This window comes from Brachycentrus maculatus, unplaced genomic scaffold (assembly GCF_059751285.1).
Source record: "Brachycentrus maculatus isolate JH-2025_06_01 unplaced genomic scaffold, ASM5975128v1 h1tg000250l, whole genome shotgun sequence".
In the NCBI taxonomy this organism is placed as follows: domain Eukaryota; kingdom Metazoa; phylum Arthropoda; class Insecta; order Trichoptera; family Brachycentridae; genus Brachycentrus; species Brachycentrus maculatus.
In genome coordinates this window covers 254,168-272,886 of record NW_028281001.1, presented here as the reverse complement: position 1 = coordinate 272,886, position 18,719 = coordinate 254,168, and the positions used below count along the sequence as shown (strand labels likewise).

General features: G+C 28.7%; 1 protein-coding gene across 3 annotated transcripts in view; it reads left to right on the top strand.

Annotated features, from left to right (window-relative positions):
- LOC148306142 (zwei Ig domain protein zig-8-like) overlaps window positions 1–18,719 on the top strand; it is a 353,698-nt gene that overhangs the window by 237,772 nt on the left and 97,207 nt on the right. For all 3 annotated transcript variants that reach the window (XM_088265555.1, XM_088265554.1, XM_088265553.1), the window contains one exon: window positions 16,484–16,650. In XM_088265555.1, the coding sequence (XP_088121681.1) occupies window positions 16,484–16,650 (167 nt within the window). The remainder of the gene's footprint in view (window positions 1–16,483; window positions 16,651–18,719) is intronic.

Genomic DNA, 18,719 nt, shown 5'->3' with positions numbered 1-18,719 from the left:
AGAATAAAGGTAGATGAGACAAATTTCACGAATACCTAGACTAAATGAATAAACAAGTATATTACTAAGAGGTTAAACTCTTTTTTGGAGAGGAACAGCGTAAATAGTATAAGATTTTTATAAGAACATATTAGTAGCTAATAAATCAATATCTGATTTATTTTTAACTGTATTACACAAATATTTGTTTTCCTGGAATTAATTTTACAATTGGCGAGAATCGAACCCACGACTTCAGTTTCGCAGTTGAGCGTTCACCTAACTACAGTACAGAACCTGCTGCAATTGAGAAAAGTAGCCTTTTTGTATTTGTTTCTGTATTATTCTGGTATGTCACCATACATCATGATCCGCACCTTTGTTCAATATGACGTGTAGCCAAGCTCTGATCATGTATCATATATTGGACTTGACCTGACCATCTTATCGATATCTAGCCTCTCGTCTTCCATCCAATGATTACCCAATTTTCCAGATTACCCCCCTTTCTTATAGCAACATTTCCACAATACAAAAGCATTTTTTCTAAAATATTTATATGAAGGTTGGCCTTTCTATTGTACAGAGTTCCTGAAGAATATTTATTTTTCGATAATAATAATAAATGTCGTTTTTTGGCAATGATAATATAAATAATACATTTATTATTATCCGTAGAAATGATTAATTCAATACGTTCCAATGTATTTTTTTTTTGTACTTTTTTTCTGAAATAATTTTACACATAAGTTGAATTAATAAACATAGTGGTATCATTCTATTGTTCTCATGATAAAATCAATTTAATACCATACTTTCATTCGGTATTTTATTTATTTAGTTTATTACATATTTTCATCAAACTAATGAATGAAAATACATATCCTTTTCTGGAAGACATTGTATTTCGATAAAAATACAGGTTGTTGTTAAATGTTCTTTATTTCATACACATTACCACAATTAATACATTTTTCTTTATCACGTGTTTTTTGTGTTGAGACAGGGAAGAAATTTAATGAATATTTATCATTTAAATTTGAAAAACGATATTCATGGGCTCAAGTGAAATTCCACTTTCTACGATAATTTTCTCACTACAAGATGCGATAAAAAAAATTCGTTGAAGCAGTAAATTATGGTCAGCCTTCAAGCATTTGAGATGTTTTCAGAATTTATGAAGCAACCTTTTTAAATTCCTGCTCTCCTTGTACACGCTAATGGATTTATGAGCGCAAAGTGAATTTTCATTTGCTTTAAAGTTTTACCAGTTTAAAGGAAACGACTTGAGCACTGGGGGATGACAATATCCCGGCACGGTTTTTGTTGAATCACCCCGTTTTGGGAAATTTGTGCTTAAAAGTATATTTGAATAACCGCCCCTACCGGGTTTGGATATCACGAAATTCAAAGTCTAAAAAATTTTGAATAAATTTCTCGAATTTTTTCTGTGCTTTGTAACGTTAAATTATTTTGAAGTGGGTAAATGTAAACATATTTCTGATTTTTTAATGTCATATGTATATGATGATTTAATTTATTGATATGTTTGTAGTTGTTTATTATTGTTTCTAAATATTATTCTCGTTTATTTCATCTCTTTATAAATACAGTATTTTTAAATGCCTTACTTTTTGTTTTGTATTTTTTTTTACAAAAATACTACATTAATTTCGTTTGGTTAGTGTTGAATTTATCAAATTTTATTTGAAAAGAAAAATACAGGGTCGATATGGAACCTGATAAATTTAAATCAACCATAATAACACAATGTTAGTTTTTTAGTATAAGCAACAAAAATATCGTTCTAACATAAGGTATATGTTTTATAAGCAAGCATTTTCAGTTTTATCTTCAAAAAAAATAAAAAAGGATAAATTTGCATGTCATTGTAATATTTCTATCGTATTTTTCCCATTGATTCTATAGACAAAGAGTAATACAAACATTCTTGAGGTAGTTTTTCATGAATATGATTCTTTATAATGTATCTGAAATAATAATAACTGTGCAAACTAACTCGAAAAATTAAATTGAAATTGCTCTTCAGTCATTAAAATCATGTTTATTTTCATGTTTGATAGAAAATATTGGGCACATGAAATTCTGTTTTTCTATAAAAGGTAGTAAATACTTCAAAATTTTGAATATTGTTTAAGTAACTTTACTACAAAAGCGTTAAGCATTTTATATAAAGCTTATCTTAACTTAATACCCCAAAAAGCATTATTTTGTCTATCTGGAGCAGTTCCTCCGAATTGCCATGTCGTCAGCTATTGTTTTCAATCCCAAGCGTCTATTTTGTACGTTCTCTCCCTTCTTTTACCCATTTATACTAGGCGTGCATACTTCGTATCCATTTGTTTTGGTTCACGATAATTTAATGTGAGAAAACAATTGTTTTTTTGCATCGGGAAATAAGCTAGTACAAACAAAAGCGATCCTTGATTTTAACCTGTCCGGGAGTATAGACGTAAATGAACGTAAGTGCGAATTTTCCTACTGACGTTAATGAACGTCGAAGTCCGTCTGTCTGTTAATATGATGTAATTTGTATAGCAATGACATCTGTGGATATTTGTGTGTAATTTTGTCATAATTGAAAAACTTTTCTGATTTGCGTTTTTTTTATTAAATTATTTTAACATAATTTCTTTCTTTATAAAACAGCAATTTTATGAATTTTTTTTTTTAAATTCATGTAATTAGAACCTACTCCCCAGAAAAAGTCGGACATCAATTTTTGTACGTCCGGAAATGTTAATTGTAACAAAAATACGATTTCTTAGGCATGAATTCGTATTTCAGAATTTTTAACTCTTTTTTCATAAGCTTTTTGGTAAAAAAAATCCAAGAGACCGCAGTATTGAAGAGATTGTAATATTCTTCAAAGAGGGTATGTCTTGCTAGCCGATTCATACGATCAAAGTTTGTATGGACTACCCATTAATATCTTCGTTCCAGTACAGTCTTTTGATACTTTTGGTCAGCAAAGACCTTGTATGAGAATGCCCGTAAATGCGGTCTAATATGTTTGCCGGTAGCAAAGCGTCCATTCTAAAGTCCACCTTGGTGGAATGTTTCTTAGAGTGGTCGAGTAGATTGTGCTGGGGGGATTTTGAATAAGGGTTGATCCCGCGACTAATGCCACTTTAAATTATCTCGTGAGCGCTGGATTACTTTCGAGAGCGATACATTCAATTTTATCGCATTAACCTTTTGTTAACGACTAAACTGTTTATATTTAACAAACGAAAAAAGTGAACGCCGGCATTTGTACCCACAAAATACGCCGCATACAATCAATATTTCGGTTAAGTGCAAGTGTGGGAATAATGCTATGTTGTGTTGTTTACATCTTATTACAATGATTGTCCTGACGAAGAGACGGTACGTCATGACATCATTATGCTAAATCTCTTAACGGTTTTTTACTAACACAACTACTTAGAAACGACATTTCTCTTATTTGGACTAACTTATCCACTCTTTTCTAAAATCTGGAATCTTGTGTCTAAAATCTAGTGTCCGAGTGACTCTGAAATCTAGCTAGGGCTTATGCAACACCGTTTATCATGTCCCTACTCACGCTTCAACTTTATAAGTTTCATAGCCTATGCCTACTTGTGAGTGGATTTACATGAGTGAAATTCTAGGCAAAAACACTCGCTTACTTATCCACTCAATACCGCCCCAAACGTAAGACCATAAAATAAAAGTTCATATAGCATTTGGGGATAACTCATTATTTCAAATTGACAATATTTATTGATTATCTGCGTGGTATATGTTAAATAGTTAGCGTATTAAGCTATCGTGCTGGAGGTCCTGGGATCGATTTCCAGGGGGGGGAGTGAAAAAAATATGAATGAATTTCTTCTCTAATATATATTCAATATTGCCCTTGAATGGTACCTAAATCACCTGGCTAATCACATTTTCATCTATGTGTTAACGATCAAGATAACACTGCGTTTATATGATGCAGTGCCCTATGCACCATCGGGTGCAGATAAGGGTTTGAATGAGTTAAATGATCCATAAAAATAAATTTGTTATTTCTTATTAATAATAAATTCTTAATTTAAAAATGTGGATATGGAAGAACTAATACTTTTTTTTTATCTGGCGTGTTGACAACCAAAAGGTGAGTGGTTAAGTAAAGTAGTATGTAGTTTACATTGAGTAGGATTTACATCCGCCACGTGCTTGTTGTAGGAGTAAGGTGTGCATAAAATTTTATGCACTTATAAATTTGTCAACTTTATGATAACTGCAGCAGTGAAGGGGTTAACGACTGTACATAAATAAGGAGATATTTACAATATTGAATGAAAATTTACAAACAAATATTTAAGTAAAATTTAATGTAAATGTATATACGTTATTTTAAAATAAAGTAGAAAAATGGTGACTGTTGCACTTTGTCAAATAATCACTTAACAACTCTTTGAGAGGTAATAATTCCTGTAACTACCCAAACTTCCATATTCTTCTTCATCTTTGTTTAAATGTCAAAACAAACTTAAAAGCGAAGTAGGTCAAAGTACATATTATGAAAGTTATTGTTCATATTATTTTGAGACATCTCATCAAAAATGAAGAAGAATATGGAAGTCTGGCCATTTACAGGGCTGACGACAGTGTGGTTGACAGTAATGGATAGAATTGGTGAATGTTACACGTGTGTTAAGTGATCACTCAAACCAGTCTATGACGGTCGTCAACCCCGTAAATGCCCAGACTTCCATATTCTTCTTCATCTTTGATGAGATGTCTCAAAATTATAAGAAAAATAAGTCCAATAATTGGAGATAATCAAGATTTGTGAACAAGTATTTAGGCATAGGTACTCAAAATATTTTAAAATTAATGTTGTTTTTACCAATAAACGTAAATTATAAATTCTATTTATTTTAAAATCGTAAAGAGTGTCATAATAATAAACAAAAGTATCTCTTTGTTGAAAATGTATGAATAAACTATTAGTGTAAATTCAATGAAGATTTATAATTTGAAAGATTTTTATTATTTTTAACAGCTATGTCGCCATGAAAGTTAGTATTATTATGATGTTTTTATAATACATCCGTCAGGCAAAATAGCTGTAACGAAAATAATTAAATTCAAAACAATAGTGTATTGTTTTTTTCATTTACGTTATATACGAGTACAAACGAGTATAACTTAAAATATTTTGGAATTTTAAAAACAAATGTAATTTTTCAAAAAGGCCTATTTAGTTTATGCTTTTTTGTGAAATGACTTCAATTTCTTATTTACAAAAGAGGGTTTTATTTTAGAATTAATAGCCAAACCTCGTCCGTTGTAATACGAAAAAACACTGGTTTAAATAAACTTCACGTGAGATATTAAATGAGATTTAGGAGGATTAGTTTCGTTACATATTTTTGAAAAAAGTTTTGCCTTTGAAACGATATCACATTTTCATCATCTTTGCATACATTCTATCAAAAAAGTATAGTGCAATTTTGCATAAGCATGAACCGTCAAATACAAAAATCCCTACACATATTATTGCAGCTCTTAAATCTAAGCAAATTGAAAAGTGGCTTGGAAATTTTGACCAGAACGGTATCTTTGAAATGCATAGTAAAAATATCCATGCAAATTGGTATTGCATGTGGTTTCATCGGATTACAATCTGCATCAGCATTTGGGACAAACATATCGTCATCCTTATCTTATACCAGTATGTGCCTGAGAACGGAAAGGAGATAGCAGCAATGATATAGAACATTGAATAAGCAACTCTTTACCTATTTTCTATCGTTTTTTTCAATGTCATATAACTGCACTTAAGTAATTATTGTATAATGAATTTGCACAAGATTTTTAGGGTTACTTATCCTTAGAGTAATCTTATCCTAAAAGTAACAACCCTTGATGAATTATATTAATTTGATTATAGAAGGTAGATTTTAAATATTTTAGATAGCAATAAAGAATGTATCGTATTTTGATTTTTGTTTATTTAACTATTTCAAAATTGTTGTCAAAATATTGTTGATTAACTTGAAGATAACTAAATTTACAGGTTATTTAAGGGAATGAAATAATCACATATATGTTCAGTTAACCAAAAAAACATTTTTTGGATTATTACTTATAATAACACTATTTGCTCTGTACCATATTTTTAAATGACTTGAAATGGTTGATTTTAATTAAGTCTGTGTTTAAACATATAAATAAACAACATTTTTGGGAGTTGTAATAATTCGAATAGTAAATTTTAGAAATAAAATATCAGCGTGAACTTTTTATGTAGAACGTTTTATTTACGATAGTTTTCGTGATATTGTTAAAAATAACAAATGTTCTCAACATTTGAAATGCTACGAAAGTAGGCATAAAAATATCCCATAGATTTATCAGAAGGAAACCATTTTCCTTCTATTGCATAAACGCCTCGGGGTTGGAACTTTTGATACAAATATAAATGCACCCAAGGGACAATGCACTTACAGCTGTGTGCAGGGGATGAAAGGACCTATAAAGGGCCTCCCTCACTTCTGTGCGCAAGGAGTAACAAGACCTATAAAGGGACTCCCATAGCACAAACGTCCTGGACCATTATCTTTTTAGCTTGAAGCTATGTGAAAGGCAAAGAATACGACGTCAATCTGTTCGATATTTTGTTAACACAATATTTTCTCTTCTTTTATATCATTGTTTTTTTTTTTCACATATATATGACAATATTAATAAGAGGATATGACTGTATATGTTCCTTTAAAAAAATATAAACTATTTTACTCATACAAGTATCTTTATGTTTCATTACTGATTCGGCAGTCACTTTGTGGTAATATCTATCCATTTTTTATTTAAATTTTGCTTGGTAATAATAAAAAAAACTTTATCTTAAAATCTATTGTGGCACGTGTTTCAATGCATTCTGCATCATGTTCAAACCCTGTACGTTAAAAAAGTACTAGTATTAACCGAGTAAACTTTATAAAAAATCTCGTTATAAAAGTAAGGGTTTATTCAGAATTAAATATCCTGAAAAACGTATGTATATATATATATATAGATATATATATATATATATATATATATATATATATATATATATATATATATATATATATATATATATATATATATATATAAATATATATATATATATATATATATATATATATATATATATATACATATATATTTATAAATATATATATATATATATATATATATATATATATATATATATATATATATATATATATATATATATATATATATATATATATATATATATATATATATATATATATATATATATATATGTATATATATATATATATATATATATATATATATATATATATATATATATATATATATATATATATATATATATATATATATATATGTATATATATATATATAAATATATATATATATATACATTTATATATATATATATATATATATATATATATATATATATATATATATATATATATATATATATATATATATATATATATATATATATATTTATTAACGTATGTGTGTGTGTTTCTGCTGTGATATGATTAAACTAATGAAGTTAACTATCGCATAGTACCAATTACGAAATGCACTACTTGCAAATGTCGGTACATACTCAAGACTAGGGTTACATGTTCTTACAATAAATGTACACTCTATGTATACGGGTAGTAGGATAGTAGTTCAACTCTGGATTCACTTTGTGCAAAATGTTGTATACTGAAGTGGTTCTCCTGTAGTCTAAATACACAATATTGAAACTTCAGCGCTTAATGTCTCAAAAAGCTATTTAAAATTGTATAAAACTAATTACTTCACATGCGAAAAATACGATATAATTAAATTTATGAAAATAGGCATGAAAATTTTTAAAAAAAGTTTCAAATTTAATTGTATTTTTAAATGTTCAATTAATCTTTATGAGATGAAATTAAAATATTTGCATGATAGAGAATATTTTAATTTATTCCTTGCTTTTTATTATTTTCTTAGATGAGTTTTATAAAAAGATCTTCAGTCATTTCTTTCTACGTATGATTTTACGGCTGAAGAAATTTTCTACTAGATTATGTAATATAATATATTATTGTAAGAAGTTATTAATAAGCCTGTCGGCCCTATGTCAAACAGTAGACTGAAATCTTTGTAAGCGTGCACCACAAAAGGGCCACATAAACAGGCAAAGGGCAAACAATTCCGAGTAAACGAATGACTGAAGGAAGAAAAGAGCATCCTTGTATACTGAAATTAATTGAGAAAAATTCTAGGAAAAAAATTAAGTTTCTTATTTTGAGATATAATGTTCAAAATTCTGAACTCTTAAAATAAGGAATGGAAAACACAAATATGCGAGTTGTTATTTATTATAAGTTGTGGATAATTTTACCTTACGTATGGATTTTTTTTATAACTTTATCATTTAGCTTTAATATAATATCTAAATGTGATCCATAAAATAAACTCTACTAAAAAGGAGAATGGAATATTGAGTAAAGAAAAAGAGGTTTGAATATAAAATTTAATCAATAAAATTATTTATGTACATATTTTTTTTTCAATAATTAAAAAAAAACCTTTTGTGGTGGACTTGCGCTTTTATTCATATGTATGTTTCTTTTTCTTTGCTTTGTTCATCTTATCTCTATGCTAACGAGATGAGCAAAAGAACCAGAAATGTCCTCAGAGAATTGTGATATAGATGAAAATAAATAGGAGAATATACATTAGGAATAGTAAGAGCTTTCGGAAACCTGCTGTTTAAAAAGTAATTTTCTGTTTTAAGTACGTGTTTATTTATTCAAATGTTTTTTTAGTTCAAGTTTATTTATATTAAATTAAGATTATTTCCTTAAAAAGTTATGTTTGATGTTGGCAAAAGAAGGTAGAAATAGATTGAATTCTTTTGAAATATGATCACTCAGAAAATTTTATTATAGATATTTGAATTGTGAAATAAGGAATTAATGTTAGATTTAAGATAAACATCATCTTAAACATTAAATTAAAATTTGATGAGTGGTAAAGACAATGATTAAAGAAAACACTTCGTTTTTTACCACTTGAGTTTTATTATAGACTACATGTTTCAGAAGTTAAAATACAGAAAGTAATAAGTAATTAGTTAAGTTATTATACAGACCTGAATGATGGAAGTTTAACTTCTGAAACATTTAGTCTATAATAAAACTCAAGTGGTAAAAAACGAAGTGTTTTCTTTAATCATTGTAACATGTCTTACCACAAAGTTAATGCCGAAACAATAAATAAAATAATGGTAAAGACATATGGAACGAATAAGTATGGAAAGAATGGTAAAAAATAAGGTGAATATGAGTGGAAATAGAAGCAGGGTGGATCGACGAAAACTTTTCATGATCAATTACTTGAAAATGGACAAGTCAGTAGCAACATTCAGTGAGTATGTACGAGGAGATACATGAACATGGAAGAGGCGAAGAATTTATGCAAAGATGGTGTGGTGTGACAATCTATCTTGTCTGCCTTCGCGAGAAAGCAACGTGGTTAGTTTAATTGGTTATAATTCTACCAATTTACGTACTTAAAAAAGTAATGACGTACTATCACATTTGATATTTTTTAATGAAACATTTAATAAAAAGAGAGAGAAATTAATAAGAAGCTCAATAATATATAATATAATAATAGTAATCAGTTATTATAATTTTCGTAAAATGTATAAATTACTTTCACACTAAGGATACTAGGTTCTTATACTCGTATAAGACACGGTACTATGATTTAATAAAAATGACTTATTTCACGAAAATTTTCCGCTTCAAACTATCTCCGAGGTATTGATATTTCATTGATAAACTATAGTTCAAACTGCTGTGTTTCCCAAGCATTCCTTGATAACCATGTAACGATGTTGAACCCATGTCCCTCGATAATGACAAACCAATGAATTGCGACAACTTTGAGTAATATTGTTTTGAAACTTTTAGGTATATCCAATGGTTCGTCGAAACTATTGTTGATTTGAATTCAATGCCCAGCTTTATAATATGCAACAAATGATAAATTTGGTCTTAATAAAATAAATATCCAAAAACTCTTTAAAATATATTTTTGATATATTTGTATGTATCTTCTTTTACATACCATCTAATCAATCTAAGGACTAACGTCTCTTGTCGATTTCTACATACGTATGTGGAAATACGTTTTTCTGCTAAAAAGCTTCTAAAAGGGTTTATCTGTAATCTTGTAGCATCTGGGTTCGGAATGAAATGAATACAAGAATAACATATTAAACGTTATCGTGTTAAAAAGTACCTAAATTAAATCAAATGAAAATTTCACAAATTATATTGATACACCAAGAAACAAAAAAATATTAAAAATTAATGTGAAGGCTTAAAAATTTAGGAAAAAATTGGACAGTTTTAGTAATAATTTATATAGATACTAAATAATAAAACAGGCGCCGTAGAGTTGGTAGACGCTCAACTGCTAAATAATACTAAATAATACTACTAAATAATAAAACAGGCGCCGTGGAATTGGTAGACGCTCAATTGCGAAACTGACGTCGCGGGTTCGATTATTCCGCTAATTGCGAAACAAATTAAAGATTTTTTTCTTCTTTCTCTTAAACAAATAAATAATAACTATATTACCAAATTTTGATAGTTGGGAAATATTTAAATACATTAAAAATAATTATTTAGTAAAAACATATACTTAAAATAATCCAATTTATCGTAAACAGAAATCAAGAGGTTTGTTTTTTATTTATATCTCTTTTACAGATGTAAATTAAGAACAATATAAAGACTTTTAATTACTCCAAAGATCCCATACTCCAACATTAAAGAAACACGTATTAATTTCTATTCAAATCTATTACATGTGTTACGTTTTAAACGTAAAAAAAATGTGCTTTTTTTAAACTTTATACTTAAAACGAGTTTGTAAACATTAAGAGTAATTAGCTATAGTCAACATTGATATCACTGTCTTTGTGTTATTTAATTTTTAAACGTATAAAATAACTTTTTTAAATCATTTCATTGAAACTCGTCTTGTCTTGTCTTGACAAAGAAGTTGATTGATTCGAAACCGGGTGATAATAAAATTAAACTAATATAGTATTTAATATCTTGTAATTAAAAAAAATACTTTCTAAGTTTTAATACTCTAATTTTCAAAATTTTAATAGTACATTAATATATTTAGGTTTTGTACTGACGTTAATTGGTGTACCTTCATTTTATTTGATAAAATTACAACTATTAGTTTTTTCCACAAATTATTTATTTTGTCATTTATCTTTACCAGTTTTAGGTTATAGATAACCACGAAACCCGGCCACTAGTCAAATAAAATATTTGTGGAAAAAACTATGCTGTTATTTTATTATATTTAATGTATTATATATGTTTTAAGTCACATCGATGGGCATTTTTCGTCAGACACTTTATTTTTAGGTGACTTTGTGAAACTGAAAAATGAACATGTTTAGCATGATACTTGATCTATGTACGAAAAAAATAACATAATTTTGTAAGAACATGATTTTATGTGCCTTTAAGGGGTCAGTAAATTTAAGTAAAACACACAAAACCGTCATAAAAGTCAACAACCTAGTCGTAAGTGGCACTTGGTTACAAAATATCGTATGTCCGCTCGGAACATTTGCTGTAATAATTTTGACTTACAACGTCAAAATACAAAATGAGTGAAAAAATCCCGGACAAGGAAGTTTTCATAGTATAATCCGGAGATCATAAAATAAAGGAGGTAAATGGGTTTTTTCTTTGAGGCTAAACCATTCCACAGTAGCTTTATATATTTTTTCTTACCATTTGAGAAAAAGTAATGATATATTTACTAATTTTCATCATCTTTTTCTCAAATCCGTTGTTTTTCAATCCTAGGATGGTGTTGCTAGATACCAGAAGAATATATTAGTGTATAGTAGAATAAGAGGAAAGACCTCGGACAAACCCATTTCAATTTGTCAAGACTTCTAACAGGTCTACGCGTTTCACTATACTCCTACTCTGTTCTTCTGTTATCCTGTTACTTTTTGCGGTGAATTTATTTTCCTCGAGCCGACAATACATATTTTTCGACTTGCTTTTTTACCCTCTACCGTATTTTCTATTTTACCACAATACCTCGTTATGTTGCAGTGTTGTCTTTATTTTATGAAACTGGTAGAAATGAAACTAAAATAGACAAGAAATTGAATTAAATAATGTGTAGAAGTAATAACTTCAATACAGGATTTTTTTAAATGTAAGTTAAAAATCAATTTATATACATGTTGTATGATCACATTCTGTTACTTTTTTTGCTTTTTAAACATTTAATGGCGAACGAGATACTGCAGTATTTTTAAATATAAATAGCACTAAGAAAATATAATATGTCCTTTAGATTAATCAATGTGAAACAATTTATTTATTTTTGAAATAAAGTCGCGATTTTACACTATAAATTAAGTCTTGTTAACTTTTATTCCATGTCCCAAAATGAGAAATAGAAAATACTCATCGGGAATATTATATAAATGACTTATGTATGTAATGTGTTTTGAAAAAAAAAATCATCTAGGTGCAGATATACGTAAAAAAATACAACAGTAAGGTATTTTTTCACATGCAAACTAAATGCGTTATTTTCTACATTACGGATAAAGTCATTACAAAACGTTGAACAAAAGCATTAAAATCTACTTTAATTAAAATTTCCTTTACATTTTAGAATTGTATGTGTTTTGGATAAATTTTTCGATTTTCCTCTCTATTTTTAGTTAAATGTACGCGTTTCTCGAGTGCTAAAAGTCGTCCTCATTTTGAGTAAACCGAATCCTTAGGTGATCATAACGCGAGTTGAATCCATTCTATATTTTTAAGGACGAGCAGTTTTGGAGCGTTATGTGCTAGGAGGTGTAGTTATATACCGTATTTTCCCGCATTATGTACAGTGACATCACTAGCGTGAAAGCCTTCGAACAACACCCTAAGGGAAAGGGTAGTAACCCAAGCACAGTACAAGGAAGGATTAAGGAGATGGGAAATGAAAGCTTTTATATTGTAATATTATCTTTTTCACACTTTTAAAACCGTTTTGTAAGCATTACACGTTAACAAAAAGCTCTCTTTTTAAAACGGAAAACTCTTATTTTTAAACACCCACTCAAATTCAAAAACTTGATTTTAATTTTAAGCAATCATAAATTTGCGTACCTAGTAAATTTGCGTACTTATTAAATATATTTAATTAAGTTTTTAGAATTCTTCTAAAAAGTCGTCTTTTTTATGTCTGTAAGAAGGTTGTTGAAAGACTTAGTTTTCAAATATTTAAAGTTCTGTTGGAGTTGTTTGGTATTGCATTTTGGTATTGTGAAGTCATGTTTATATCTCAAATATGAACTTTGACTTAGATTTAAGTAATTTTCACCCTTAAATAGTTGGAGAAAACAGTTTTTTTTTCAAAACGGTTTGTACTTTTGGGACCTTGAATATTGAAAACAATAATATTTTTGGATAGGTTTTTTTTTTTAATTAAAAACTTTTAAAAAATTCATGCGCAATCTTCGTAAATCAATCATTTTAATTTTAATACACGTTCTCATGATAAATAACTCTCAGTATTCTATGATAAAAATATTATTTGAAATAAACAACAGAGTCCTGGTTCCAATCCTAGTGTGTGGAAGTGAAGCATGAAATTGGTAAAAAAGGATGTAAGTAGATCGAATGCAGTCAAAATGCGATCTCTCAAACAAATGCACTGCAAAATTATGTATATTTGATATATGCTCGAATAGTGATAAAATAAAATAATTCAAGGCTGAGATGAGCATAATCGATATAATTAAAAAAGGTATGTCGAGATGGTTTGGGCATGTGGATTGAATGAATGAAGAAAAGACAGTTTTAAAATATGAGGCCGATTTAGTTAGTAAAAGAAGCGAGGAAAACTTAACATGATCTTTAATTTCAAAAACTTACTTAGGAGTGGGAATAATCACCGGGTTTATATTAATACATCCATTAATGTGGAAGAATATTGCTTGTAGAATTCTGTTCTCTCTGCTTTCCCCTGTAGATAAGCGGCTTGATGATTAGTTATTATTTATAAAAACATAATTTTCTATATTTAGTCTATTCAAGTATATCAGATAGCAGACAAGGTAACAATATAACGAGTTTAAGTAACGATTATCAAGTGTAATTCAATAAAATTAAAATTCCTGATTCAGATCTGAAGTCAGATTCCGTAGACGACCGGAGCATGATGTATAAACAGCCCTCGGGAATGGAAGGGATTGAGATCTCCCGAAAAATTACTGAGAATAACATTTATCTTTTGTTTCCCGGATGAAAGAGTATGACCTGAATTCAGTGTTTCACCCGGGTCATTTAGAAAATTACAAATCATCCTATATTTACATTATATTTTGTAAAATTTTATAGGTAGGCGCCGTGGTGTAGTTGGGTTGACGTTCAACTGGGCAATAAGAGTCGTTGATTCGATTCCCGTCAATTGCAAAATGAATTGAAGAATGATTTATTTTCAATAGTTCTGGGTGTTTGTGATGCATTTTTCACATTTATTCTTTCTATCATATCTGCAGACAAACCCCTAAAAGTAGAGGCTTTGCGGGTTATTAATTTTTTTTAATACTAAAGACTTAAGATTTTTTCCAAAGAGACCTTTAATGTTTAGAACCTAATTATATTGCGTTATCTATAAAATGATGAAGCTTAACGCATTTTTACGTCGAATTTCATTTAATTTTTTAAATTATGTTTAATGTAAAATAAGTGTTAAAAAATTAAAAAATATATCCATAACATTTTGAGAGTGTCTTAATGCTTATTCAATAATCTGAGTTTCTTTTATTTTAAATTTTTACATCTTAAAATAGATTAAGAGGAATATAGAAGTCTGGGCATTAAGCTGTAATAGGTTGATCAAACCAGCTTATGATAGGTCATAAGCTCTCTGAATGCCTAGACCCTCATATTCTTCTTCATCTTAGTTGAGAAGATAAAAATGAAAAAAAAATATTTTCCTTTCATGAAAAATATTCCATGTAAGTTGTCGCAAGATCCTGATGAATTTTAAATGTAATCAGGATAATATTAAATGAGGCATATCCTAATATCACGGTTGGTTGGTGATTTCGTGAAATTGCATTCACTGTCCAGCGGATGGTCTTCGTATTGCGTTTCCACATCCAGACTCCTCCTACCGTATTTCCGGTTGTCCGTTCCTTCTTTTTCTTTCCTCGTTCCGGTCTTTATGCAAGTCTTCCGGGTCGCTTTATTCCGTTTGCGGTCATTATTTTCGGTTTCGAGGATTCCAGTGTATTTCAGGGGGAAGAAGATTCTTTAGAATTTGTACATTTAGTAGAGAATTTAGTACTTTTCGGAAACAAATACATATATATTTATGCTATACTAGTGCATTTTTGTTACGTTAAAAATGATCATATTTGTCAGTTATAATTTTTGTCTGTAACTGTTTAATTTTGGATAATATTTTAAATTATTGTTATTGTTGTTTTTTTTGTCTTTATCACATTTGTAATTTCTATTACTTATTTAAATACGAATTAAATAAAAATAACTTACTAACCATCACGTCCTTTCTCTGCAGGGGTAGGTAGAAATATTAGAACGCAACACAAATCTGTCTTTGCAAGCAATCTTCGCCTTTTCCGCTCTTTCATCGGTGTTTGAAAATGATGCGGAATATATTTTAACACGTGATTCTAAAGATTTTAAAATAAAGTGCTTTTCACCAAGTAAAACTTGTATTAAAAACGGACCCTTTGGCATACTGGAAACGCCCGAAAACATGATTTAAAATTTTATATGCAGCTTATAATTTGACAGGATAATTTTTATTCAGAACATCTTGAGTGTTCCCTTATACTTATTCACCAATTTTAAACAAGTATTGGGAGACACGAAAAATGTTATAAAACCATTATTGTGATTTTTATTATTTTTATTAGTACTCCATCCTAAAGAAAACCTTTTTTTTAGAATTATGAAACTTCCAATTATTATGATTTTTTTATGTTCCCTCTGAGAGACAATATTAATTAAATGGTATCATTATTTTCGTGTTGTGGGTTAAAAAGAATCTCGCAAACTTCAAATTCAAAACGCGGATGGCTGCGCCAGAAGTCGAATGTGTTTTTAGGCGCAATTTATTTTAAGAATATATATTGAAATGTGACTTTTATGAGGATATATTCTGAAAAAATATTGCTTTTTTCTTTGACTTCTTACCTTTCAATAACCCATAAATGGTATTTATTTTAAATATTTTTTTTTATACAAAAACGAAATTTTAAGCAAAATATTCAATTTCGCCAAATGTTACCACGGTTTAAGGAAAATTAAGTTGCGATTTGTCGCATATTGGTAATGTCTAATATGCGAGCATAAACTGAACTTACTCATGAATGTTTCTTTTTGTTGTTTTTCAGGTCCAGCAAGTCTAACTGGTTTGTCCTCAGAGCTTCAATCACGGCAAAGGTTTCCTACTTTGCCAGAGCGACCCTTTTTCGATGACGTTTCACCGCGTAACGTGACTGCCATCGTGGGCCAATCCACGGTACTTCATTGCAGAGTCAAACACATGGGAAATCGAACGGTAAGGGAAATACATATATTTCGATTATCAAACCGCTTGAATACGTGTAAAAGCTAATCCAAAGACCATGTGCTTTATGTTATTTGTAAAACTTTCTTGTTCACAAATTTGGGCTAATCCACTACTGAGTTGTTCATATTGACATCTTAATATATACCTTGTAAAGTAGAATGTGGCAGTCTCGCTAATATCAGGGCTTATGATTTGTCAAATTCTGGTAAAATAATCACTTTATCTCAGTACGAAAATCATTTGACAAAATGACATTGCTTTATGATATACGATATCAAACTCCTTTCAACAACGTCATATATTAAAAATCGTAAATTTTCAGTTGTGCATGTTTTCGGAATGTCCAAAAAATGTATTATATCTCAGCAAAAGCGGCATATTTTTAACTTAATATTTACCCGCTACAGAGCAAAAAGTGTTATTTTGGCATTTCGTAGAAAGGTATTGTTTATTTTTTTTTTAAATATGCTAAATATTGGATGTATATTATCCACTGACACTTCGTGATGGAATTGCATTTTTAATATATTATTAGATTAAAACCAATATTTTTAGCTTTTCCACTTTATTTTTATTTGACCAGCGACCGGGTTTCGTCGTTACCACATCATCAGACTGGTGGGAGGCTATACAAATTGTCATGTTACATATAAAACAAGGCAGGAGTTGATAACCATGATTTGATATAATTTTATTAAGAAATTTATTTAATTTGAGTGAATTTAAGTATTGTATGATATTAAAATTAAGTATTAAATGATATGAAAAATATTTTTAATATCATACAATACTTAAATTCACTCAAATTAAATTTGAGTGAATTTAAGTTAAAATTTAATTTTCGACGAAACCCGGTCGCTGGTCAAATAAAAATAAAGTGGAAAAGCTAAAAATATTGGTTTTAATCTAATAATATGCTAAATATTTTTCAAATGGAGAAAAAACCTTCAAGTTTTACCTAAAAAGATCTGTTGCACAGTGAAAAGTTCAATAAGTGGCTTGATATTTATTTTTAATACATTTCATTATATTCTTTAACTTTAAAAACGATCTCCCGAAAAATCAAGTTTTTTTAAATATGACGTTGTTGAAAGGAGTGAGCGAAATTCGCCCGATATTTTTTTAATTTGATTGACTGAATTATTCAAATTTTGGAATGTCCCCACCATAAATCGTCTAATTGACACCTTCTTTCACATATGAGATCGCAATAAGTATTTTATTAATTTAAATATATATTTGATAAAAAATTACAACTAATTACTCAAAAACAGTGTTCAAAACTTTAATAAATACGTAAATACGTTAACAAGTCCATAAATTAAAGTCTTACGAGTAAAAGATTTTGATTGCGTAGGTACTCAGAAATCTTAATAAACATCTCAATCTGCAAAAAAACTAATTCAAAGTGAAATTACATTTATTTGTGTAGATAAGGTTTATTATACAGTTTTTGTAAGTATATTAGTTTTAAATCTTTGAACACGCAAGCTTACGATTAACACAGTAATTCCCAAGCCTTTTGATATCAAGAAAAGCGTGGAAAATCTATCGCAAAAGTTCATTATACTCTTAAGCCGAAGTTAATTAAACATTTTACGTATATCGTATAATCCGGACTTCTTCCAACGGATGAATTATATTACCATTAACACTGGGTAAATACTTCAATACGCGTATCTCTATTCATTATTTTCCTCCTTCAAAGGAAAATGAAAACGAGATTTGAGTGAATGTTAAGACAAAAAAAAAACCAAGAAAAGGAAAATCTGAAATTACTCAGGTTTATTTCACACGTATCTCTTTATAAATACGTGATTATTTTTGTGTGCTCGAATATTTTCTTGGTAAATGAATTCGTGTAGCAAATACAATATTTTCAGTGGAAAATAATGTGCTTTATTTATATTCCTTTGTTAAAAAATATTATTTTAATTTGTATAAAACAAGCTGGAAAAGATGTTTCTAATTTTAGCACAAAATTGTATGTTTTTTCCTTCGAAAACCTGAAGAAATGGGTTTGGGTAGTGCTTGAATAATGGGGGAGATTAGTGAAA